This window comes from Oculina patagonica, chromosome 2 (assembly GCF_052425735.1).
Source record: "Oculina patagonica isolate OP01 chromosome 2, crgOcupat, whole genome shotgun sequence".
Taxonomy (NCBI): Eukaryota; Metazoa; Cnidaria; class Anthozoa; order Scleractinia; family Oculinidae; genus Oculina; species Oculina patagonica.
The window spans coordinates 10,903,408-10,928,163 of NC_135759.1; the positions used below are offsets into that span (position 1 = coordinate 10,903,408).

General features: G+C 38.7%; 2 protein-coding genes across 3 annotated transcripts; both read left to right on the top strand.

Annotated features, from left to right (window-relative positions):
* The first annotated feature begins 154 nt into the window (after positions 1-154).
* On the top strand, positions 155-14,125 carry LOC144643032 (sideroflexin-1-like). The gene is made up of 12 exons (XM_078502149.1): positions 155-241; positions 1,182-1,355; positions 2,201-2,371; positions 5,289-5,387; positions 6,797-6,872; positions 7,387-7,472; positions 7,798-7,858; positions 9,288-9,354; positions 9,590-9,639; positions 11,554-11,603; positions 12,283-12,330; positions 13,761-14,125. Exons 2-12 carry the CDS (start codon positions 1,186-1,188, stop codon positions 13,858-13,860), a joined length of 978 nt encoding a protein of 325 aa, XP_078358275.1. The 5' UTR covers positions 155-241; positions 1,182-1,185; the 3' UTR covers positions 13,861-14,125.
* Positions 14,126-16,796: 2,671 nt separating this feature from the next.
* LOC144643021 (uncharacterized) lies at positions 16,797-22,982 on the top strand. Of its 2 annotated transcripts, none has more exons than XM_078502134.1 (2): positions 16,797-16,809; positions 18,965-22,982. In XM_078502134.1, exon 2 carries the CDS (start codon positions 18,991-18,993, stop codon positions 21,997-21,999), a length of 3,009 nt encoding a protein of 1,002 aa, XP_078358260.1. In that variant the 5' UTR covers positions 16,797-16,809; positions 18,965-18,990; the 3' UTR covers positions 22,000-22,982. The 2 variants fall into 2 exon arrangements, with proteins under 2 accessions (XP_078358260.1, XP_078358261.1); XM_078502135.1 differs by having other exon boundaries at positions 18,980-22,982.
* Positions 22,983-24,756: the final 1,774 nt, after the last annotated feature.

Consider the following 24,756-nt stretch of genomic DNA (forward strand, 5'->3'; position numbering starts at 1 on the left):
TTTCTGACTGGTGTCTCCGTTACATTTATACATGAATCGTCCAGCACCGTCGAGAGCGAAGGCGAAGGCTTGCCGATCAGGGGGGATATCGCCGGGGTAGCCGCCCCCGAGCACACCCGCTTATGGTTTGCGGTGTATGCTGGGAAAGGAACACTCGCCAAGAAGATTCCCCGGTCTTTTCTGACGCCGGTTGCGTTGCAAGTTGTGAAATCAGTGAAACAGTTCCACGTGTAATTACCAGGTAAGAACGAAAAGATTTACAGTATCTTATCGACGTATTTTTACCCTGATATATATGTTTTTAAATAAAGGAAGTTGATTTCAAGAGCAATACAACACCGAATCAAAGAACTTTGAGAGCTCTGTACCGCCACGCAGAACCGAAAATTCAATTCGTACAAGCTAATTTCAGGTTCGTTTGAGAGTGTGTTACGCTTATATTTCTTGGCCCGAAGAAACGTTTTGAACTGACAAAGAGGTAATTGAATGCTTTCGTTTAAAAGACTGGTAGCGATCTGTGATATTACCAAGTACCAAGTACTGTAGAATCAAAAGTTAATACTGTACGTGTAGACTTGTAATCGAGTCCTTTTCTCAAGTAAAATTTCAACACATAGGCGTGTGTGTTGCAATATAAGATTCTTATTTATGTAGTATAGAACGACGCCACAGTGTAACCCCGATCGACACAACAAACAAATAATTATTCAAACACTGAATTGAAATCCTTAATTTATGGAATCGGTAAATTACTAGCAAAGAGATGATTGGCAATATTGCCAACAATATGGGTATTGAAGTGAGGCAACGTATTGTATTGTAATTAAAAGCATGCATAATAATCAGTTACAATCTCTGCTAGTTGTAAGCCCATCTAAAACCCATTACAAAGTTGTTTGTGCTCAGGGGCTTGCAATCAGCATTTCGTGTTTTTTACAAAGAAACTCTAAGAGCATGTCAACTTTTGTTTCAAGAAAATGCAAAATCAGGTAAAACCTGAATAATTGAGAGAAAGACTGGTTTCTCTCACATGATTTCCTTGCACAATTCTTTAAATTACATATTTTGCATAACAGAATGGGTAATAGCTAGAACATAACAAAGTTAAAAAATTTCTAAAGTTCAAGATTGTTTGTTTTACATTTAACAATAGTCACAAATATTTTTTTTCTTTCAACCAGAAACATGGAAACTCCCAGATTGGAAGGTGGAAGGATTAATTTGGACGCTCCCCGTTTTGTCCAGACAACATTTCTTGGACGTGCCAAGCACTTTTTCACCGTCACTGACCCAAGGAATATTTTACGCACAGCAAAAGAACTAGATGATGCAAAAGATCTTCTAATAAAGTACAGGTATGATAGGGTTCCTACGGGTCCTGGAAAGTCCTGGAATTTAATTGTGGCACTTTCCAGGACGGCGCAGTGGCCTAATGGTTAGCGTGCTTGACTCCGAGTCGAACAGCCTGGGTTCGAGGCCTGGCCTGGCCGTTTCCTTGTGTCTTTGGGCAAGACACTTAACTCTCACAGTGCCTCTCTCCACCCAGGTGTATAAATGGGTACCGACGAATTTACTGCTGGGGGTTACCCTGCGACGGACTAGCATCCCATCCGGGGGGGAGAAGCAATTCTCCCAGTCGCTTAATGCTACGGAAACCGGGATAAGCTCCGGCTGTATGGGCCACTTGGCTCGGACACAGACTTTATTTTACCTTCCAGGACTGGAAAGTCCTGGAAAAAGACTACCGGTCCAGGAAAGTTCTGGAAATCCATTAAACTCAAGTAACAACTGAATTCTTAGAACTTACATTATAAGAAAGGTATAGCAGACAGTAAGGAGAAATAATATTGAGATCTTGGGAGTGCCAGAAAGGCTAGGGTTAATGTGAATTTTGGAGTCCTGGAAAAATCAAACTGAGTCCTTGAAAAGTACTGGAAAAATTAATTGTTTGTGAAAAAGGGTATGAACAAGCATATTGTTACATATATTGGCTTTCTTTACTTAATAGAACTGCAAACTGTTAACTGTTCAGCTACTAAACTAGAAACCTGGAATTAATTGAGCAGCTACAGTGGAATCCCAGTATCTTGAACTCTCCATTTCTTAAAGCTCTCGATTTCTCGAACCAATTTTTGTTTCCCTTTGAGCCTCAAGAAATCAGAATTCCACTGTTAGTCATGTCATTATTTTTTGTAAACAGAAAGAAGCAAGAACCCTCAGGAATCACTGATGAACAAGTATGGAAAGCCAAAAAGGTGTATGAATCAGCATTCCATCCTGACACAGGGGAAAAAATGTTCCTTATTGGCCGCATGTCTGCACAAGTACCGATGAACATGTCGATATGTGGCTGTATGTTGACATTTTACAAGTTAGTATCTGATATTCAATATTCCCATGTTATTTTATATTCTCAACTGTGGTTTATACAATGTACAGTATGGTGCCTTCGATAATTAACTCCAGAGATATAAACTACGGTAGTTGCTCAAGCAGATTCTAGTACAGCCCGTGTAAAAAACCAACCGGGATCTTGGCGGGATCTTGCCGGGATCCCGGCGGGGATCCCGGCGGGACGGGACCGGGAATCTTGGCGGGATTATGGCCGCCGGGATCCCGCCTCCCGGCAGGAATCCCGCCAGGATTCCTGCCGGGAATAAAAATCCCGGCGGCCATAATCCCGGCAGGATCCCGGCGGGATGCCGGCCGGGATTCCTGGCGGGAAACGAATTCCCGGCGGCCATAATCCCGCCAAGATTCCCGGCGAATTATCTTGCCGAGAATCTCGCCAAGATCTTGGCCTGAAGAGAAATTCCCCGCTGCCAAAATCTTGACAAGATTCATGGCAAGGATCCCGGCAAGAATTTTGGTTACCGACAATTTCTTTTCTCGAAGAGATTCATGGCAGGAATTCTGGCATTTATCTACAGCGTAGATCAGATACTGACAAACTAATTAAAACCATAGTAAACATATCTTGGCGTTTCGCATACCGGCAAAACAAACACACTGGTTCTGTATCAAAACAACATCATTTATTTACAGAAGCTTACAGAAAAAGATGGCCACAGTTTTGCTACCAAGCACATATATTTCTCAATGGTTGCACAAGTCGGAGAGAGCGAGCTTTAGTTCACAAGCAAATAAGCGAATATTCTTCTGTAAAATGTTTTGAACGAGACAACAAATACATAAAGGCAACTAACCTTTACCTTGTGCTCAAGCGAAGGAAGGTGCAATGATGTGAACTACCAAACGAGCGAACTATCTTTCGATCATCTGCGAACAAACCGCCGAAGACGAAGGAGCATTCTTTCCCGAAGCTTTTTAAATAACAATACAATATTTAAGCATAAGTTTACGTCTCAAGCATCAACAGGTACAACTTCGCATTAAATGGCCCGTACTCAAAATGTCTATCTCCTTCCACTGTTCGAAGTTCAACAAGTCCATTGACGAATCCCACAAGATGGCAACCTGTCGCTCGAATTAACAGCAAATTCCAGCAGTTTCCACAGAAGAGCTCTTCCCTGAAGTAAGGTCTATTCTAAACTCAAGTTCATAACAAAAGCAGCCAAAAAACACATTTTTCCAGCCCTGGTTGTAAAGAGCAAACACAGAAACACTCCATCCTGCAACTGAAAATAAAATTTTTCTCTTCCCGAGGGTGGCGTGTACAATGTCCCACGTGACCTAAGGCAGCCAATCGAAACGCTCAGTTCACGACACCTTGCGGGAAAAGGCGGGAATATTCTTCGCTATCTGGGTGGTCTTCGGGAAGGTAAATAAATCTCTTTCATATCCTCTTCGGAGCCACAATTAAAATAGCATCTAGATGTTTTTTCAAGGCAAAAAGCGCAATTACAGCGGATTCCCGAGTGTATTTGCAATTGGAAGAAAAAGGCCGACAGAAATTTGCCACTGGCTTTTGTCATTGGATTACTCAAAGGTATTAATTAAGGTTCCTCAAAGGTAAGAAAAGAAAGAAAGAGTTAAAAAAACTTGAAAAACAGACCGCGGATCAATAAAAATTCTTATCTTTTAATTTATCTTCACTTATTATCACGCGCCTCTTTGTCGCGCCAGTTCGTCTAGACTGATAAACTGTTAATCCTCCTGGGAATTACCTCCGCGGCTCACCGTCACGTATTATATTTTTTTCGACATTTTAAAAATCAAACTGGTTTAATTACTACCGTCATTAGTACTTTAAGTTTATTTCATCAATACACGCCATGACTTGCATTCCGACCACAGCATAATACTATTTGTGAGAATTTAAGAGAATTTCAAAGCGTCGACTTTTCCCGGTGAGAACTGAGAAGTGAGTTGAATCTCGCCGGGAACGCTACCGAGATTTATTCACGCTGTGAAAAATTTGCCGTGTTTTTTTTTTTTCTTGCCGGGATCTTGGCGAGAATATAATTCCCGGTAAGATTCTTGCCGGGATCCGTGGCGGGAAATTCTACCCAGGCGGGATCCTGGCGGGAAGTCTGTTTTCTTGGCGGGATCCCGGTCTCGGCAAGATTCTTGGCGGGATCCCGACGTGCCGGGAATTTTTTCCCGGTCGGGATCCCGGCGGGATATCGTCATCTTGGCGGGATCTCGGCGGGATCTTGACGGGATCCCGGTTCGTGGCGGGATCCCCGCCGGGATCCCGCCGGGATCCCGGTGTCTTTTTTACACGGGTAGGGAGCCTGGTTATACTTTTATTTAATAAATGATTTGTCATAGGCCAGGTAAATCTTTGGTTTCATAGCTCCTGCTCATGAAATGAATTTATAAATATTAATAATAAGCATTAAATGACTAAGGGCCTGTTTACACGGAGGGAGGGTAACCCTCCTAGAAGCAGGGTTACCCTGCTTCTAGAATCCCTGGAGGCACATTCAAGTTGTTTTGAGAAATCAAAAAATAAAACAAGACAAAGAACAAAAAAATGCCACACTACAAATAATTATATTAGAGAAGTGTCAGTAACCTGCAAATAGGCTGGAACAAATAGATAACCCCAGTGGAACAAATAGGGCAACAAAAAATCATCAAGCTTCGCTCGCTGTTCTTGGCTTGCTTGATTCTCCTTTTGCTCGCTTTGCTCTTTGTCCCACTGGGGAGGGGGGACGGTTTGCAGGCTAAAGTGTCTGGAATTTTCATGACTTTTCTTTACATACAGTACACTACCACTCTAAGATAAGTAGAACCTAATCATGGTCAGTACAAAGAAGAAGATCTTGATCCAAGTAACGTTTTTTATTTTTTTTTTATTTTTTTATATTTCATTTGTTCAGGAGTACATCAGCTGTGCTATTCTGGCAGTGGATTAATCAGTCATTTAATGCTGTAGTTAACTACACAAACAGAAGTGGAGACTCTCTTATTACAAATAAGTAGGTGTTACGTTTTGCTTGACTGTCATGAAACCCTATATTTAAAATGAGAACCCTTTTATAAAGAATTATTTATCTGTAAAATGATTATTAATTTTAGTGTAGATAAAGGTAATAAAATTATTACTACATACCTCATTCAATTTGTCATTTCTAGAAAAAGCAACATGTTGGTTTCTAACTAGGTGGGCACATCAGAACCTTACTAGTAATTACGGCATATTTCTCCCAGACTATAGTCCCATTTTCATTGCTGAAGCAGACTTGGTGTTTACATCCAAGTAAATAACCCGTTCAGTAGGCCATTTATGAGTTGTCTTTTGCCTCTATTTCATAACAAGCTCTGTGCATAACCTTTCACATTAATACAACGTTAACTTTTACTGAAAGGTTCATTTTCACACAAACCAATTTTTACCACGCTTTAGGACTTGTTTTTTTAAACTGAGCAAAAAGGCAACTTGAAAATGGACCATTTAAAACAAATTGCCAAAAACATGGTTTGGATCAATCAATCAATTAGTCAATTAATCAAACAATAAAATAATTAATTAATTATTAATCAATCAATCAATCTACATTTCTTTTGTATGAATCAATAAACACGGTTAGCATCAATCAATCTGTCAGCCAGTCATTTAAAAGTAGAGCTGATAAAAACTGATAGCATTGATAACTTTAACTTGAAGAGGTAAAGTAGAACCACTGGCTGTGACTGGTGCAGGTGACTTAAAGATGATTTCCAGTCCGTACTGCGCAGACTCAGGGTTTGTTTTCATTTTTGTTTTGAATTCGTTGAAACGTTACACTTCAGTGATAGCGTACATGAAGTTTTTTAGTTCGCCATTACGGATCGTTTCGTTTAAGAATTCACGATGAGCTAAAACGTCCGTTTGAAATACCGTTGAGCTTCTTTTACTCGTTATTATTGTTTTGCAAGGATATCTGGCGATAATAATGAAGAAAAAGGTAAGTTTTGTCCCGGAATTTTTATTTTTGCTAGTAAGCATTCTTCTGTTTGTGAGACTCACAAACATTGCAGGCGGAGATTGCGCAGTACGGACTGGAAATCATCTTTAAGGACATCAACATGTGTGCCCTCCTGATCAATACATAACATTCATCAAGTAACAATGCATTACAATTAACTAGGAGATACTGTAGAATGCTGATTTCTCAAATCCTCGGTTTCTCAAAAGTCCTGATTTCTCGAACCCATTTTCATCTCCCTGGAAAGTACTTCTCTGTAATTTTACCCCCAATTTTTCGAACCTCCTAATTTTTTGAAGCAAATTTCGTTTCCCTTAGAGGTTCAAGAAATCGGGCTTCTACTGTATTATCTTGGAATTCTCAGAAAATGCATGATAATCAGTAAGGTGAATGAATACTTAAATCTCCTCTTGTAACAGACAACTGTGGACAGGCTATGCATTTGCCACAACAGGAGCTGTTGCTGTTGCTTTGGGATTAAACCACTTAACAAAGGTAATGTTCTGATCCATCTCGCTTAGAGATGACCCTGAAAGCATCCTGAGCTTTGAAGCTCTTCACCAGCAGTATAACTGATAAATTTGGATTTATTTTTTTCTGAAAAAGAAAGCTTTCAACACTTGCCAGGGAAAATTCCGACAGCCTTGTGCAGCTTGTACAGACTGTAATATAAGCTGAGAGCACTGTCCAAACGAAAAGCGAAGAAAAGTCACCTGGGGAAACAAGGCACAACGAGTAATGCAATAGGTCACGTTACAAGGGTAAACTGAAAAAAATACTGAAGTGATGCTATCAATAAATATAAATATGGGACAGCACAGTTAAAGGGTGCTTGTGCGTGCTCAGTAAAAAGGTTTGCTGCTGTAGTTGCTGTGCACAGCTAACATAGTATTTTTCCAGATTGTTGAAATCAACTAGACTAAACTTAACAGACATTAGGTGACTGTCAAGTTAATTAATAAGGTATATTTTTGTAACTATTAATATTGTGATTGTTTAATTTTCACAGTCAGCACCACCCCTGATTGGAAGATATGTTCCATTTGCTGCTGTTGCTGCAGCTAACTGTGTCAACATCCCTCTCATGCGACAAACGTATGTGATTACTCAGCATCTTTTTTTTATATTTATATTATCCTTTGAAATGGATAAGTGTCCATCATAAATCAATTTAGGAAGAGAAAACTTGGCATCCAAAATCCTTGCCTTACCTCAGAGGCAATACCTTGAACAAATCTGATATCCTGCCTTTGTTGCTGATAATTCAGTCTAAGTTCTTGACTATGCTCCTAGAGGATTTCACTGAACATTTACTTGACAATTAATTTAAAGATCGAAACCTGGATGAGTTGTGTTCTGACTGTTTGGTTAGAGATATCATAATATTATTGTTAATGTTATGTTTAACTGATTAAAACAGAGAGTTGATGAGGGGAATTCCAGTAACAGATGAAGATGGAAATAGAATTGGGGAATCAAAGGTTTGGATCATTTTAAACTGTCTTTTGGCTTTCATAAACTATTTAATATATTCAGGCACTTGTAGATGTGTGTTGAACAAGATACGTCGATACACTGAATTGCTGTTTACGTTCTTATTTGCTATGCTCAAACGAACGTAAATTTTCTTCTTAAATACTACAAAAAATACACACCAAAGGAATGATGGTTGGATGCTCAGGCAATCCAACCTACGCAAGACATCACGAAGTAAAAAAATATAAGATCTTACCACGAAAAGGCTAAATTGCTAGTTGGTTAGTTCTTGTGTTCTTCTTTTCGACCGACAATTAATTCTCTTTTCATACTTCTGACAAGCAAGCTCTTCCGACTCGTATACCTGTAGAGCCAACCACTCGTCTCGTCCACTCCATCGGACTTCTGACGGTTTACCCAGGCTGATCTCTATCTGAGCGAACGTTTTAACTCGAGCAGCTTATAATTTCTATGAATTTAAACTACAAGGCTTCATTGTCGATTTTCGACTTTCCTCCAAATTCTAACTTGTCTATCCGAACTGGGACGACAGGTAATTCTTGAACAGGGAGAACACTTGATTGACTAACTCTGGATTTGAAGACTCTTGCTGCAACCGTAAGATTACTCAAAACTTCGGGTTTACAACTTCAATGTCAGCATGGAATGTGAGAGCGAGAGAACTAAACAACTCTGGACAGTCTATAAATACCTAATCAAACCAAATCAGGGATACCCAAGGGACACGCCCAAGCAGCGTGTCATACACAGCAAAATTAATAACCAAAAACCTGTTAATGAACTGTATTGACCACATAATCAGTAGAAAAGACATATATTGTACATATCCATGTCACCCACTGGCACAAGTAAATATCTTTTTATTAGTTCATTACAAAATCAGGGTCGTAACCAGGTATATTGTTTCATCGCTGATCCCAAATTTTTGCTCTACATTTTGATTCCTGGTCCCCAAAATGTACCAACATTTGATCCCTGATTCCATTCTGATCCCATCTGATTGGCTGATCCGGATCCCATGATCCCATATACCTGGTTACGACCCTGACAAAATGGCTGTTTTGTAATGGAGATTACCGTACATTGTTAACTGTGTTAGAATACATTACTTGGTAAATCAACTTGTACTTGAATGTTAATTAGAGAGTGGGGCTGTGTTGAGCAGGGACATCAATCATAAAATTTGAGGGATTTCAATCACAGTGGAAAAAAGAAACTGAAACATTCTAGTACTACACTCCAATTAAAAGCAGTCAGTGTTTCTTTGATAGCTGAACACCTTACCTTGTTGTGATTCAGTTAAATGTAGTTCTCAAATATATTGACCAATTCAGGCATGGCAAATCTCTTAGTCTGTTCTTGACCTCATCACAGTACTGACTCTTAATTAATTCACACTTGGTAATGTTTCAGGCGGCAGCCAGGAAAGCCATTGCAAGTGTTGTTTTTTCCAGAATAGTCATGGCCGCTCCAGGAATGTGTGAGTATATTTACATGTATTACATTTTAATTACTGCACAACCCATTTTCTTAATTGTTTCTTGTAAGTAGTGACTATAACAGTTTGCTAACATGCAGTTAACCAGTAGTCAGTCATCAAAAACTTGACAATCGTCCAAAAAATAATGTCAGTTCACATACAGCTGATTATAACTTGGTATTGAAATTGCAGAATGTTAACCTTGTGTTTGTTTTTGCCAATCTCTTCCATCCAGCCATCCCACCAATATTAATGAACTATCTGGATAAAAAGCCCTTCATGAAGGTAAGCTTTATTTTTTTTTTTGTTTTTTTGTTTTGTTTCAAGCACTATTTAAAATAACCTTATTATAGTAATAACAACACCTAAATGTACAATTGAAGGTGCGTACGTAAAAATGGCCGCTTGAATTTCTGGCTAAATCGAACATCATCAAAACAGCTCCAAATTTTACATGCAGGTTTGTTTATGTGTGCTTAACACTGTCCTGTGTTTCATTTCGCTGGTATTTTCGTCGTTTCTCAGAAATAATGTATGCAAAAAAGGCATTTTGCAAGCTTATGTTCTCCCAGTCAGCTAGCAGTCTGAGTTTTCAATGCATCGCGTGTACATCTTTCCCTGCAGGGTTTTCTAAGCGTCTACGGAAGGCAAGAAACCATTTTACAAGCATGTCCTTGACTTGCTGCCGCCATGTTTTTTTGTTGATTTGAGTAGAGTAGGACTGGATACTGCATTGTGACGTAAGGTCACAAGTTAGAGACGGAAGAGTTTGAATTGAGCAAAATGGCGCCTTTGAAAATAAAACGTAGAAGTTTATAGTTTTAGCTCAAGTGCGGCTGCCAGGTGGTTGAAGGACATCATTAAGTCTGAATACCTGTAAGTTTACAGCATCGCTCGAAGAACTGAGGGATGTTCCTGCCTTTGTTTTGTACAACAGCACTCTTTAGCGCTTCAGAAGAACGTTGCACAAACCAAGGTAGTTTTGAGCCTTGAGCCTGGTAGCATAAAAGCCTAAAACAAAAGTTTCTTGCCGGGAATAAAAAAAAACGTTTCGAAACGAGCCATGCGAGTGTTGATCAAAATATGTTTTTAAGAGTGACTTTTACGAACGGCCGAGCAAGAATTTGATTTCGTGGCAGAAATTGGAAAATCGATTTTTCTTTGTGTTTTGCTCATTATTAGCTTTAAGGTAGATAAAAAACCTGAGGTACATAGTTTGTTTTCCCTAGAGGTCTTCTAATTTTAAGAAAACAAAGAAATCGATTTCGGTGGTCGAAGTCACAAATTTCCTAAATTTTAAACCTGAAATTAGCTATTATGAACACTCCTCGCGTTCGCTTACAAAACCACGCAGAGAAATTTGCTCACTTCCTATCAACATAAAAACTCTTTTTCTTTCGCTAGAATATAATTTCAGGGCTTTAGCGCAACTCTTCCAACTGAAAAAAATGAACTGACGAGGAATGCTTTTTACGATAACAAAAATTTGAATGAACTAGTAATTTTCAACGGCAGTATTTAGCATGTGGTATAACTTCAAATTTTTTCAATTCTCGCTCAAACATGCATACAGATATTCTTATTAAACATACCTGAGAATTGGCTTGGGTTATTGGGAAGATTCTCACTTAGAGGGCATCAAACTTCGGCAAATTTTCACAGCATGGCTGAAAACTGTGCAAATACTTCTAATTGCCAAAGGCCACGATAATGAATGTTTTTATCCCAAATGCTCGTGTTTCAGTTTCAGTTCGAAGAGTTTTGCTTAAGCCCTGAAATTATATTCTAGCGAATGAAAAAGAGTTTGTCTGTTAATAGAAAGCATCCAAAAGTCTCAATGTGGCTTTGTTTGTGAACGCGACAAGAGTTTACGGTAGCGAATTTCGGGTTGAAAATTGTGTCATTTTGAGGCTCCGATCACAAAACTGACTTTCTTTTTTTCTCAAAATTAAAGGACTTCTGGGGGAAACAAAATACAACAGGTTTCTTATCTACCTAAAAGCTATTAACAAGCAAAAAATGAAGGAATTTGATTTTCAAAATTTCTGCCGCTGCAAGCGCGGTTTTTATTTAAAGTTCTTCTTAAACCGCATAATAAAGCAACATGAAGCCCTGCTCAGTATTGTCATCTGGCAGAGGGGCCTTATATCCGGGAGGGCTTAACCAGAATTTACTCATTATTTTTTGTTATATTTATAGCGGTGGCCAATTTTAGCTTCTCCAATCCAAGTTGCCTTAGTAGGACTGTGGTAAGTATACATGTAATTATATTTTACACGAACAAGCAGTGCAGCATGCCTGGCAAAAGTGACAAGTTTAAATCTCTGGAAAAGCTTAGTCAGGATTTTTTTTCTCAAGCTGTAGTCAGCTTGCTGAATTCCCATTCTAGGAGTATGATTTTACTATGGTGCTGAGTCTAGGGAAAGAAAAAAAACTGCTTGTAGAAAGTGTTTTGCATTGTGCTTCTATTTAGTGTACAAAACATTTGCACTAACCTTGTCAGTGACTTACATAACTTATGAAACTTTTGTACTGTTCAGTTTATAACCACAGGATAGTTTCTTGTAGGAGATTTCAGGATAATTATATGATCAAGATAAATAATACCTTATTATAGGAAAATTTTCTGATGCCACTTTATTAAGAGAGTAATAAAGCATCTGAAAGAAATGGAGTCACTGTTAGGAATTTGAGTTTTCTACTTAACATGTATTGGAAATATGTTAACCTCGGCACAAATCTTAATTTTGCATTATATTTTTACCTGAACACAAAAGTTTAGTGTTGTAAAATTTCTATATGACAAACTACATGGTTAACTTACAATTATAATTTACAATGTGAAAACCATTATGATGGCAGCTGTCAATGCTCTCCTATTGAACTGTTACTAACAAATTGTTTTTGTTTTTGTGTTTTGTTTTTAAGCTTGGTGTTTGCGACCCCTTTATGTTGTGCAATCTTTCCACAAAAAAGGTTGGTGTCATAGACAAAATGTGAATTTAAAAAAAGATAATAGATCAAAGGAAGAGTAATGACACTTAATGTTTAGTGTTAGTGAAGGAAACAGAATAAAATTAATGTCATTCATGAATGATAAAAGCAAGATTGATAAACATTTTCTTCTCTTCATTTCATTTATAAAATATGCTTCAGAAAGTTCTTTCGTCGAAGCAATAAAAGAATTAGATAAACTTCGGTAATCTTTTCTTGACATTCTGCTGTCTTTGTTATTCTTTGAACGCACGATTTTGGAGTTAACTCTGCTATCAAGGCTTACAGAGCAAGGCAGGAGGCCGAACTGAAAGGAGAGAGACCAATACATCGACCAAAAGGATGGAGGAGAAATGAGAGAGAAACAGAGAAATCTAAAAAGAGAGAGGACTGGTACAAGAAAGGTGGAAACGAAGCGGTTATATTCGTGCCTGCGACACCTGGATCGCAGCTGCAGAAGGAGTACCAGAGAGAAATCAGAGACCAGGGTTATAGGATAAAGGTGGTAGAAAAGACAGGTACTACACTGAAGGAAGTGCTACAGAGGTCCGATCCGTTCAAACGGCAAAGGTGTGGGAGAGAAGACTGCCTGGTTTGCAAACAAGCTGGGAAAGGCCCATGTAATGCACACGGCGTAACATACAAGATTGAATGTCAGGGATGCAAAGATAAGTACATTGGTTCAAGACAGCCAGAAATGCCTATACGAGAGGCACAGAGCACGCAGGGGGTTTAGAGAACCAAGACGAGAAATCAGCATTATGGAGACATTGCGTAGAAAAACATGAAAAGGAACGGCAAGAATTCAAAATGTCCGTGACTGGGTTGTATGGTAATGATGCCATGTTAAGACAAATCGCAGAGAGCGTGAAAATCAACCGAGTGACAAAGGGATCCCTCATCAACACGAAGAAGGAGTGGAATTATGTAAAACTCCCCAGAGTAGTGCTTGACGAAGGAGAATTGTGATGTGGCACTCTGTGTGAGGTCTTACATGAAGTCGGTGGACTGTCCAAGACACTTGGTGTATCATACACTGAGTACCAAAAACATCTAGAATCCAAGATGGCGGAACATGCCTGACAAGGCTGAGATTTCAGCGAAATTTATAGCAGTAAACAAAGATATTTTTAATATTTTAACTCCAAAATCGTGCGTTCAAAGAATAACAAAGACAGAGAATGTCAAGAAAAGATTACCGAAATTTATAAAATACAAATTAAAGAATTAAAAGAACAAAATTCTTCCTTGCAAAAAATTTATAATTGTATCTCGGACATTGCTGTTGGAAATGGGGTAAACAGTAATTATTCTTTTAATTATAATACTTATTATCAAGATGCTTTCTAATTCGTTAAAACATGAGATTCTGTATAATAAAGGCGTTGTTGTTTTCTCTTTCCCTATTGTAGCTCCATAGCGGTCTCAAAACTTGAACCTGAACTTCAAGAACTCATCAAGCAGAGAGGTGGAGCTCCAATGAAATATGTGTACTTCAACAAGGGACTTTGAAGCCTCATTTTTTAGAATGATATTTATTAATAATGAATGAAGAATTTGTATGATGCGCATGTCAGGTTCAGCACCGCCTGACAGAACTAATGAATGTATTTTGCATGCACTATATTGCAATTGCAAAGCAGTTTTCTTCTCTGTGATCTATAGTTATTGTTTTATCCCAACTTCAAATTTAAAGGGGCTATGTCACTCTGAATTGAGTCATTTTTTATAATGTATGAAAACATTTATTCAAATTGAAGGAAACTTAAAAGAAAGAGAAACACTTAATACCGAGGGAGATTCAATAACACCAATAAGTGGAAACAGTTAACTTAGAAGACAGAAAACTAAAAAGAACGGATAGCTACAAAAAGGGAAGGTTGAGATGAATTGTAGTTGACAAACTTGAAAAATTTAGGCTAAACTTTTCAAAATGTGCACCCGTGACATAGCTCCTTTTATGTCTTTATTAAAATGTCACTGGCATTAATTTATCATGTCATACAAGGTGGTACTGCCTAGTGTGTGACCCTCTGCATGAAAGCTATTGAGAAGTACTCTAATTTGGTGACGAGATCTTACAAATTTTACCACTGAAGCTCCAAAGAACAATTCAAAACAAAATTTGTTTTCATTCAGATTAAATGGCTCTCACAGGAAGGTACGTACTTCAAAATAATAATTATATCATTAAAAAATCAGCACCAGCACAGGTTTTAAATATACCTCTGTGAATGGTAGAATTGTTTTTATTGTCTTATTATGCATGTAACTGACTTTTAACACACACTGGCCATTAAGATCACATTGATGAATTCAATTAATTAATTGATTGATTGATTGATTTTACATAATTTGTATTTAACATTTTTAACTTATTGACTGAAATAAGATATTTTTCCATGTATCAGTGTTGAGCACTGAGAATTTAAAATAATTTTCTTAGTATTGTACGAGTGTACCGATTTCTAAAAATTTCAATGTAAAGTGTAGGAAGTGAAATCACCCAGGGGCTGGGAGGGTTAGGAATATATATTTTCTTCAAAGTTAATTGTTAGCATATCATTTGGGTGGTGGGTGACAGTTTTTATATCGTTAGATCCTGTGTTAGGTTGAAATAATCTACAATCAGGGTTTCTTCTTCCAGGAATGTGGGAGGAGTTGTGCAAAGTACAAACCTGATGTAGCAAACAGAACATTGTTCAACTGGATACATCAAATTTTCCACAAAGATTTCATTTTATCAAAGTTATTCCCTTACAGTGACTGCAGTGAGATAGTGTCACAAATTAGCACGGAAAAGTATTACGTTACCTTGCATTATAGTATGCCTTAATTTATAGACATAGTTGAATTAAGTGCTTCAGTCAATGTTTTTGTAGCATCTGCGAAGTAAATTTGCAGCAAACATTTTCAATGATACTGACTAGTGGGTTAGTTATAGCCGATCGTTTGTGTTATTAAATACAGCTGAGGGTTCACCATATGTGTTCGTTTATTCAGTCAGTCTATAGAAACAAAGACTGTCTGTAGATAAGGCTTAGTTCTTCAAGGTTTGTCTGTTATATCCAAGTTTGTTGTGTCAGGGTTGCACTGTGTAAAGCTCTTCCTCTGGGTGAATGCTAAGGTCTATACGAACATGATGAGTTCCTTGCAACTGAGTGTCTTTTAATAAAGGAGCTAAAAAACCTTACTGTATTGTTTACTGGACATGGTTAAGGCTTTTTTAACACTTAATTAATTATTTTTATTAATTAGCCCCTTAACCAGTCATTGCTTGCAAGCCTTGAAACTGTGTTTAAGTCCAGAATTTGAATGATTGAGCCTTGCACACCAAATATGAGAGCTGAAGACTATTTCTAGTGGAAATTTATCAGAAATAAGCCCCCAGGGAGAGGGTCCAGGGAGGATAATAAAAGCTTTCACCGTAGTTCTCGTCGTCATACAGTCATAAGAACCTCGTTATAGCGAAGTCCTCGATATAACGAACGATATTCTCCGCCCCGTTGATAGTAAAACATATGGAAAAGAACCTCGATATAACGAAACCTCGTTATAGCGAACATATTTTGCCAGTCTCTTGGCCCTCCGTTATATCGACGTTCCACTGTATAACCCCAGGGGTGGTACTCGGGATTTCAAGTGAGGGGGATGATCGAAGGATATTTTGGGGTTCGAAATTTTCTACTCTGGGATTTTTTTGGGTAGGAAAATTTGGCAAGTATTCTGTTGATTGAAGTAGGGATTTTTGGGGGTATTACAAACAATCTAAACATTCGTAGTAGTGCCTTGGCTGCGTAGTTCTGGGAATAAAGTACAAACAAAAGTGTTTTGCTGTTGATTTTTGGAGGGTTAATTTTTGGTCTAGGCATTTTTTTAGACTTTGTTGGAAACCCTAGGGATTTTTTTGGGTCTTGATTTTTGCCCCCATTCGATCATCCCCGTCACTTGAAATCCGAAGTACCCCCTGGGCATATAACCAGAAAACCCAAACGTAATCTTGTTTTTCCTTCTTACAGAAAAACAGCACTTTAGTGTTTAAATTTATTTGAGACTATATACCCCGCGAGACGTATAATATGCTTGTTTACTTGGCAAAGTAGTCTCAAAAATAATAAATAACGCCTCCGAGTAACAAGAAACGAACATTTGTGTTTGTCCGCGTTGACAAAATATATTCAAACCGTAATGAAGACTCAAAATTTCAGTTTGTTTGGAAAATGAAAACTCTCGGATACCTACAAGGCACGAAACTTTGTATTTGCTCATCTTGACAAATAGATTCAAACTGTTATAGAAAATTAAGAAAACAAGTCTCAAAATTTCATTTTTTTGGAAAATGAAAACTCTCGGTGCCTTTTACTTTTTAAAGCAAACAGTATAAAATAAACTTGGCAATAGAGATCACTTTTTGCAGGGAATACAAGCTGGACTGCAATATTTTATTTCAACGTTGGCGTGGTGAGTACAGATTAAAAATTGTATGCTAGTTCAGTAAATACTGAACTTTACCAGTTTAACTAAATAGGCTCGTGTCATAGCATTTTTGACCATTGTTCAACTAAAAGCAGGATCCTGCTTAAGGTCGCGCGGGACCCTTGCTCATCAATAAATTCATTAGCCAAATTTCTTGACGGAGTGCTATCTTGTAAAGCTTTAATTCACTACATTTTGAACATTGATTCCTCTAAAATTTAACAAGGATATTCGGGGATGATGGAATTATATCATGATTGTCCTTATACTGAGAGGTGATCGTTGTCTGTGATGTTACAAGCCCTTAAAAGTTTAACTGCAGATAATGCGATTTTGTGTCCAAGTTTTCAGCTAGCACAGCGCACCGAATTAAATGATTATATAGCCTAGTGATAAATCATAACCCCTTTTGTGCTATGGCTAGAACGAAATTTTCGATTTCAAAAACTGCTACAAGTTAATGGCTTCTAAGAGAGCAAAAATGTGAAATCTAAACTTTGAAACGTGCTATCTTCATTTTGAGAAGGAAATTTAAAAATTCGCTCTAGTCATAGCACAATAGAGTACATCAAGTTAATGTTCCTCGCGAATCAACTCTTGAAATTCTATATCGGCGGAGAAAACTTGGACACAAAATTGCAGGTTTAGAGGCTTCCGAAGACCTTCCGAATCAATGTTTACAACAACGTGTGATATAATTATTCAAAGCTGTGAATCTAATTATGATAATTCCCTATGTTCCAGCGCACGTGGCACAAAGCTGAGAACAATTACTAGTAATTACTTGTACAAAAGAGTTTAAAAACAAACATTCTCATGAATATTTCGTTTGTTGTCGGCTTCAGTCGTCCGGCAGTTCGTGCATACTCTTTAAATAAATACATACTAATGACTGCAAGGGTCCTGCGCGACCTTAATGATATCATGCCATGAAGTTAGCTGTTGTAAGTGACAAGTGAAATGCTGCTCTGTAGTTTAGAAAGAAGCTTACGATAACTTATTCACCTATGCGACATGAATGGTCACTATCGTCCCTTACTCCAACGTTTAACAAAGTTCTAACCCTGGTTCCAACTTACTCATGAATTTATCGAAGTAAATTGGTCGACTGCAATGAACACTGCTACTGCATGTTACCTGGTTTTCGCTCATTTGACTAGCAACAAACTCTAACCGATGGGTTATCAACAAATCACTCCCCGTCAGGTATAGCCCGCGTAGCTGGCGTGATGCGCGACCGAGTGCGAGTGCTTTGTTTACGGCGGACGGCGGAGTTAAGGAGGAGTCGACTTGAAAGCTGGCGTGATGCGCGACCGAATGCGAGTGCTTTGTTTAAATCGCGGCTGCGCCACTCGCCAATCGCGACTTTGCTGCTCACGTACGCGGGCTTCCCCCGCGATTTTTCTCGCGCCGCGCTAATCCCGCCAGCTACGCAGGCTACGTCAGGTATTAAATAGTCACGTTTAAAAAGACCGCCAAGGTATTCACTCTCTCACTGGAATAAGATATTTATATTGAAAAAGAGGATCACATCAACTGAATTTGTCGAACTCCACGCCGAGCCCCACGAAAGCGAAATGAATGTTCATTACTTTCTGCTCTGATTTGTCATAGTTACTAGAATGCACGTGAGTATCATCCATATGCAGAAATTTATGGAAATTTTTGCGACTCAGACGCGCACGTGTGAGTCATTTTCTAATTGTAAATTCAGTTTAGAAAACGTTATACAGATTGTAGATAATCTGAAGAAATCTAAATAATAATCTTAACACAACCTTGTCAGTACCAAAAGAATATGAAGTTTTGCCAGTACATACATAGTGCTGCATTATTTTATTTTAAATTTTGGTTACTCCTGTAAATCAAAACATTACCCAACAAAACTCGAAAGAACCCTGTAATTAACCTTCAAACACGTTTTTTGTAGTCTTTCTTCGTTTTTACAATCTCTTGTTTTAAATCACAAGATGGAAAGAAGGTAATGGGCAGATTTGAAATTCTGATTTTCGATAATTTGCCCAACCTCGCCTTTCCTGAGTCTGAGTGTTTCTTCGTAATTTATTTATTTATTATTAATGCTATAAAAGCATAACGTAATGCTGCATAACTCTACAACATTACTCTGTTTATTTTTTAGTTACAAGTCTTACAGAGAAAGGAGTCATGAACAGCAAAGAAGAAATTATACAAGCCATAGCTATAGGCTTAGTTGTTGCCACTTTCCTTCTCAACACCGGTCATGCTTCAAAAGCCATCGACTTATGCAAGGAATGCTTGGTTTTGATAAATATTAGGGCAGTGACTAAAGAAAAACAGTTTGGGAACTTAATTTACGGAGGAATCTATAGAACAATGTTCATTGCGTACCGTCGTATCCGCGATAACAAAAATTCGATGACATATGGCATGAAGCTTCTTGCCTTTTACCGCCAGTGTGGTATAACATACCATGAAGGGAAGCTGAGCATAGCTCTGGCACAGATATATTGGATACAAAATAAGTATGTTGAGGCTAGAGAACTTTGCGAGAAAGCAATCACTATTCTGAGAGAAACTGACGACAGAGAAGGAGAAGCAAACGCTTATGGGAACCTAGGAACTGTGTTTCAATCTCTTGGTGAATATGCCAAAGCTAAAGAACATTATGAGAGAGCACTCGCGATCAGAATGGAAATTGGTGACAGAAAAGGAGAAGCAGCGGTTTACGGAAACCTTGGGACTGTGTTTCAATCCCTCGGTGAATATGTCAAAGCTAAAGAATATCATGAGAAAGCCCTAGCGATCAGAATGGAAATTGGTGACAGAGAAGGAGAAGCAGCGGTTTACGGAAACCTTGGGACTGTGTTTCAATCCCTCGGTGAATACGTCAAAGCTAAAGAATATCTTGAGAAAGCCCTGGCGATCAGAAGGGAAATTGGTGACAGAAGAGGAGAAGCAGCAGATTACCAAAACCTGGGAACTGTGTTTCGAACTCTCGGTGAATATGTCAAAGCTAAAGAATATCTAGAGAAAGCTCTCACAATCAGAATGGAAATTGGTGACAGAGCAGGAGAGGCAGCAGTTTACGGAAACCTAGGGACTGTATTTCACTCTCTCAGTGAATATGTCAAAGCTAAAGAATGTTGCGAGAAAGCACTCGTGATGTTTATTAAAACTGGTGACAGAGAAGGAGAAGCAGCAGCTTACGGAAACCTAGGGACTGTGTCTCAGTCTCTTGGTGAATATGTCAAAGCTAAAGAATGTTATGAGAAAGCGCTTGCGATTAAAATTAAAACTGGTGAAAAGGCAGGCGAAGCAGCATTCTACGGAAAGCTAGGAACTGTGTTTAAATTTATAGGAAAATATAGAAAGAGTAAAGAATATCTTGATAAAGCACTCGCGATCAGTATTGAAATTGGCGACAGAAAGGGGGAAGCAACATGTTACCGTAACCTGGGAACTGTGTTTCAATCGCTTGGTGATAATGTTAAGGCTAAAGAATATTATGAGAAAGCACTAGTGATCGCAGTCAAAATTGGTGACAGAGGAGGAGAAGCAGCAAATTGCGAAAGATTAGGAGCCGTGTTTCAATCTCTTGGTGAATATGTCATGGCTGAAGAATATCTTGAGAAGGCACTGTTAATAAGTAAAGAAATTAGAAATGGCGAAATTGAGTTTTTATGCTATTGTTTTCTTACATTGACAAATTTATCACAAGGAAAGTTTGACGAAGCTTTTTTCTGTCTGTTTCGAAGTATTGAAAGATGCGAAGAATTGCGAGGGTTTAATGCAGACAATGATCACATTAAGATATCATTTGCAGACATGCATGTTTTTCCCTATCAGAGGCTCAGTAGATTGCTTTGTGACACTGGAAATCCTAACAATGCTCTTTATGTCGTGGAACTGGGACGGGCTAGAGCTCTAGCAGACTTGATGACAACTCCGTACTCTGCAGAAAAACTCATATCAGCTAACCCACAATCGTGGACTGGCATTGAAAATGTTATGAAGAAAAAAGGTAACTGCACTTGTCTATACATTTCTTATCATGCTCATAAAGTGTTCCTGTGGGTTCTCAAGACAAGCGGAGTCATTCATTTCCGACCAATAACAGTGGATGAGCACACTCTTCACACCAGATTAGCACAGCCCGCTACAAATGTGGATGAGTTTTTTGCTATCATGGCTAAAAGCTTCCGCACCTTTGGAATTTTGCCTGAGGAGGTATTCGATGATCGATCTTTGATTGAAATTGAGCCAGAACCTGATTCTCCTCAGGAAGAGAACCTCGCAGCTTTGCGACAAGGAAAGAATAAGGATGATCCCATACCGAGTCTAACTTTGTTCCACAAAATGCTCATCGCTCCTGTGTCCGATTTACTTGAGGATCCTGAAATCATCATTGTTCCTGATCGCAACTTGTACCGTGTTCCATTTCCAGCTTTACTCGATGAAAGTGGGAAGTATTTATCAGAGACTTTCAGGATCCGCATCGTCCCTTCTTTGACGACTCTTAAGCTCATTCAGGACAGTCCTACAGACTATCACAGTCAGACTGGTGCACTGATAGTGGGTGATCCTGAAGTTGGTAAAGTGTTTTACAAGGGACGTCTCAAGAACTTCATACCACTGCCTGGTGCAAGAAAGGAAGCAGAGATGATTGGACGGCTGCTGGATGTTCAACCTTTGTTAGGACAGCACGCAACGAAGCAGGCGGTAATTCAAAGGATAAACTCAGTGAGTCTGATACATTTTGCTGCACATGGTGATGCTGAAAGAGGAGAAATTGCCCTTGCCCCTTTAGATTCTTCTACAGGGATTCCACAGGAAGACGACTGCCTTTTGAAAATGTCTGATATTTCACAAATTCAACTGCGGGCTAAACTCGTGGTACTAAGCTGTTGCCACAGTGGCCGTGGACAGATTAGAGCGGAGGGAGTTGTTGGAATTGCTCGAGCATTCTTAGGATCCGGTGCGCGCTCAGTGTTGGTGGCACTGTGGGCCCTAGAAGACAGTGCGACAGAGCAGTTCATGAGTCGTTTCTACGAGCACCTTATTCGTGAGAAAACTGCCAGTGAGTCTGTTCATGAAGCCATGAAATGGATGCGATGTAACGGCTATTCTGATGTGAGGCAGTGGGCACCCTTCATGCTGATTGGAGATAACGTGAACTTTATGTTTGGAAAATAAAATAAAAATATTTTTAAAATAGCGAAGAAACATTTTTGGACCATTTTCCAATCCCAATAACAAGTAACAAAGTCAGAATTAAGATTTTACTGTGTCCTGCCATCTAACCCTACAAATCTGTCGGTTTTGAATTTCTATTGTTCGGAGGATTTTCTTTTACCAAAATACTTTTTGGTAGTTTGGGTGAAACTTGCACTATGTAGGGCCTAAAATATACTCTTTGTGAGGTAAGCAGCTCGCCTTTTTTATAATCTGCTTTAATACTTAAAATTTTGCTATTTTGGCTTAAAAAATTGAAGTGGTTTATTTCAAAAGATTTTTTCTATTTGAAAATAACTGCAACAAACAAAGATAGCCTTTTCAAGCTGAGTAGATAACTTATCTTTTTTCTGAGCCTTCTGATATTGAATTATGTTTGTGCTGGAATTCAAGTCTGAAAATGAAGAACTGTGGAATAACAGGCTTGACCTTACTGGTTTTTTATTATTTTATTAAAATGTAAGAATGCCCTAAAGGAAGTTTGTTGGAAAGTGTTTTTAAAACAGTTTTTAATCATTTCCTTAGTTTCCAATTTGCCTTGATGTAAACAGGTGAGAACTCTATACAGCACAGTGTAAAATAGCTAAGACATTCTTGATTTCCATTTACGTACATTAAAGAAATTGTAAACGCCAAAGCGTGCACCATTGAGTAATGGATGCACACGAAAGGTTGCACGAAGGAAACGGTTAGAGTCGCTCGAGACCAGCCTAGTCCCTTGGCGTTCTCGGCTCGGTCAAACCTGGACCCTATTGTGAGCCATGTCGTCACCGAGAAAACGCCCGCTGCCGTCCCAGACTTCGCGCGGACTACAGGACAAGAGAGAACGCCTAGGGACTAGGCTGGCTCGAGATGGTACTCTAGCTTCTTAGCTTCTTAGTAGAAAGTGAATAAAGTAGAAGAAACTCGTGCAGTGGCCTTAATTCATTTATAGTGATCAAATGTTACAGTATAATTAAAGAAAGTTAATGAAATGAAAATGATGTATTTTTTTTGTTGTTGTTTGTAAACGATTTTTGAGTTTTCCCTCGCGAGAATATAAATATAAACTTAAACACAGGGTTAGACGCTCATACGAAAGGGACGGGAAGGTTCGTCGTCGTTATCAGGGGTGTGAAATGCGGATTTTGGAATCACGTAGGATCTTCAGGCCGGAAGACCAATGTTTTTACCCATCAATTAAGGTATGGTTGGACAGGGAGAAATAAAAAAGGCATCATACCGAGTTGGTGGTTAAGATGGATAGACAGGAAGTCTTTAGATTTTCTTGCAGAGCAGGAACTCGGACCGGATCAACTTGAATTGCTTATTTCCATCCCACTGAACAAGAATAGCAACTACTGTTGAACCTCCATGCGAGACCACCTCCCGGGAGCCTCCACGGTTACTATTGGTAACTCCAAAAGGTGATCGAAAGTCGCATTAATGAGATTGTTGTAGTTCATACGAGAAATTGGCTGAGCTTTTGTTTCGGTTGTAAAAAAGCAGCAGTAGTCGTTATTGGGCGGACATAAGGAGGGGCTTACAGCAGTAATTCAAGGGGCGTTAAAATTATTTATTTTCCATTAGCCCAGTGAGTAACATTTTATTAACTACAAGCTAAACTACAGTAGCCTGAAAACACTTTTTTAAAAATTTATTGTAGGCAAGGAAACCAAGGTGCAGAGGCTGTACTTTGAGAATTGGGAATTGCACCAAATGTAATATGCTGAACTTTGGAGCTGTGAAAACACGGGATACCCACTCTCGTACTTTACAATCACTGTGCTTGGGTAGGTCTGGGTAGCAGTCTGCAGTGCAATGGCACCTTGAGAATGAAATGTCAGGTTCTATTATTAGTTAACATTATTACATTATTAGTTCATCTGAAGATTCCTTTCTGTCGTTTCCATTTTTCAACGTCGTAAAAGTAAATAAAATTGATATCACCATAAAATCTACAAAGCTGGCAAAAGCAGACGGTATCTTCATTTGTAGTTTCATGCAACCTACGGTAACAAAAAGAGTTGAAACTTTTATACTGACGACATACCCCTACAACAGAGATCCCTGTTACAGTCGTGTAAAAATCAATTAAAAAAACAGAGCAAAAACAAATCCAAAATCCATTTTTTGGTTTTTGTGTTCTTTTGGGAAAGCCGGAATCCGGATTACAATGCATTTTTTTCAGTGTGCCGTGCCGATAGAGCAAAGACTTGTCTCGCAACATTGTTGCATTGCAAGTTGAAATGCTTTGTTGCCCGTATTACTACTATACCTCGCGTTCAACTTGTCTCGCAACAAATTTCGGTGATGCAAGTTGAAAAAAATTGTTGCAAAAAGTAAAACTCGGTTTTAGTTTGTGCAACATGTTGCTGCAACTTGCAACACCGAAATTTCTTGCCAGACAAGTTGCACAAAAATGTCAGTTGCCCGTATTACCGGGCCTTTAGTCTAGAATTGAGTGCGTGCGAGAAGAGAGCAAAATGACATTTTTTAAGGGAAGCGTAAATGTCAGAATGTCTACGTGGTCATTTCCTGGGTATCTTTGGGAATAACACGCTTACAAAGAGTGTTTTAAGTTAATTTCTCGCTCTGTTTTCAAAATCCATGTGTTATCGTGTTGATATACATGTTGCGCGATCTTCGAATGAGAATCAAAAGTGCCCTAACGTGCCCCCGCGCGCGCTGACAATGCGCGCGGCTGTTTAAATAAAGATACGCGCGTACAGGCAAGCT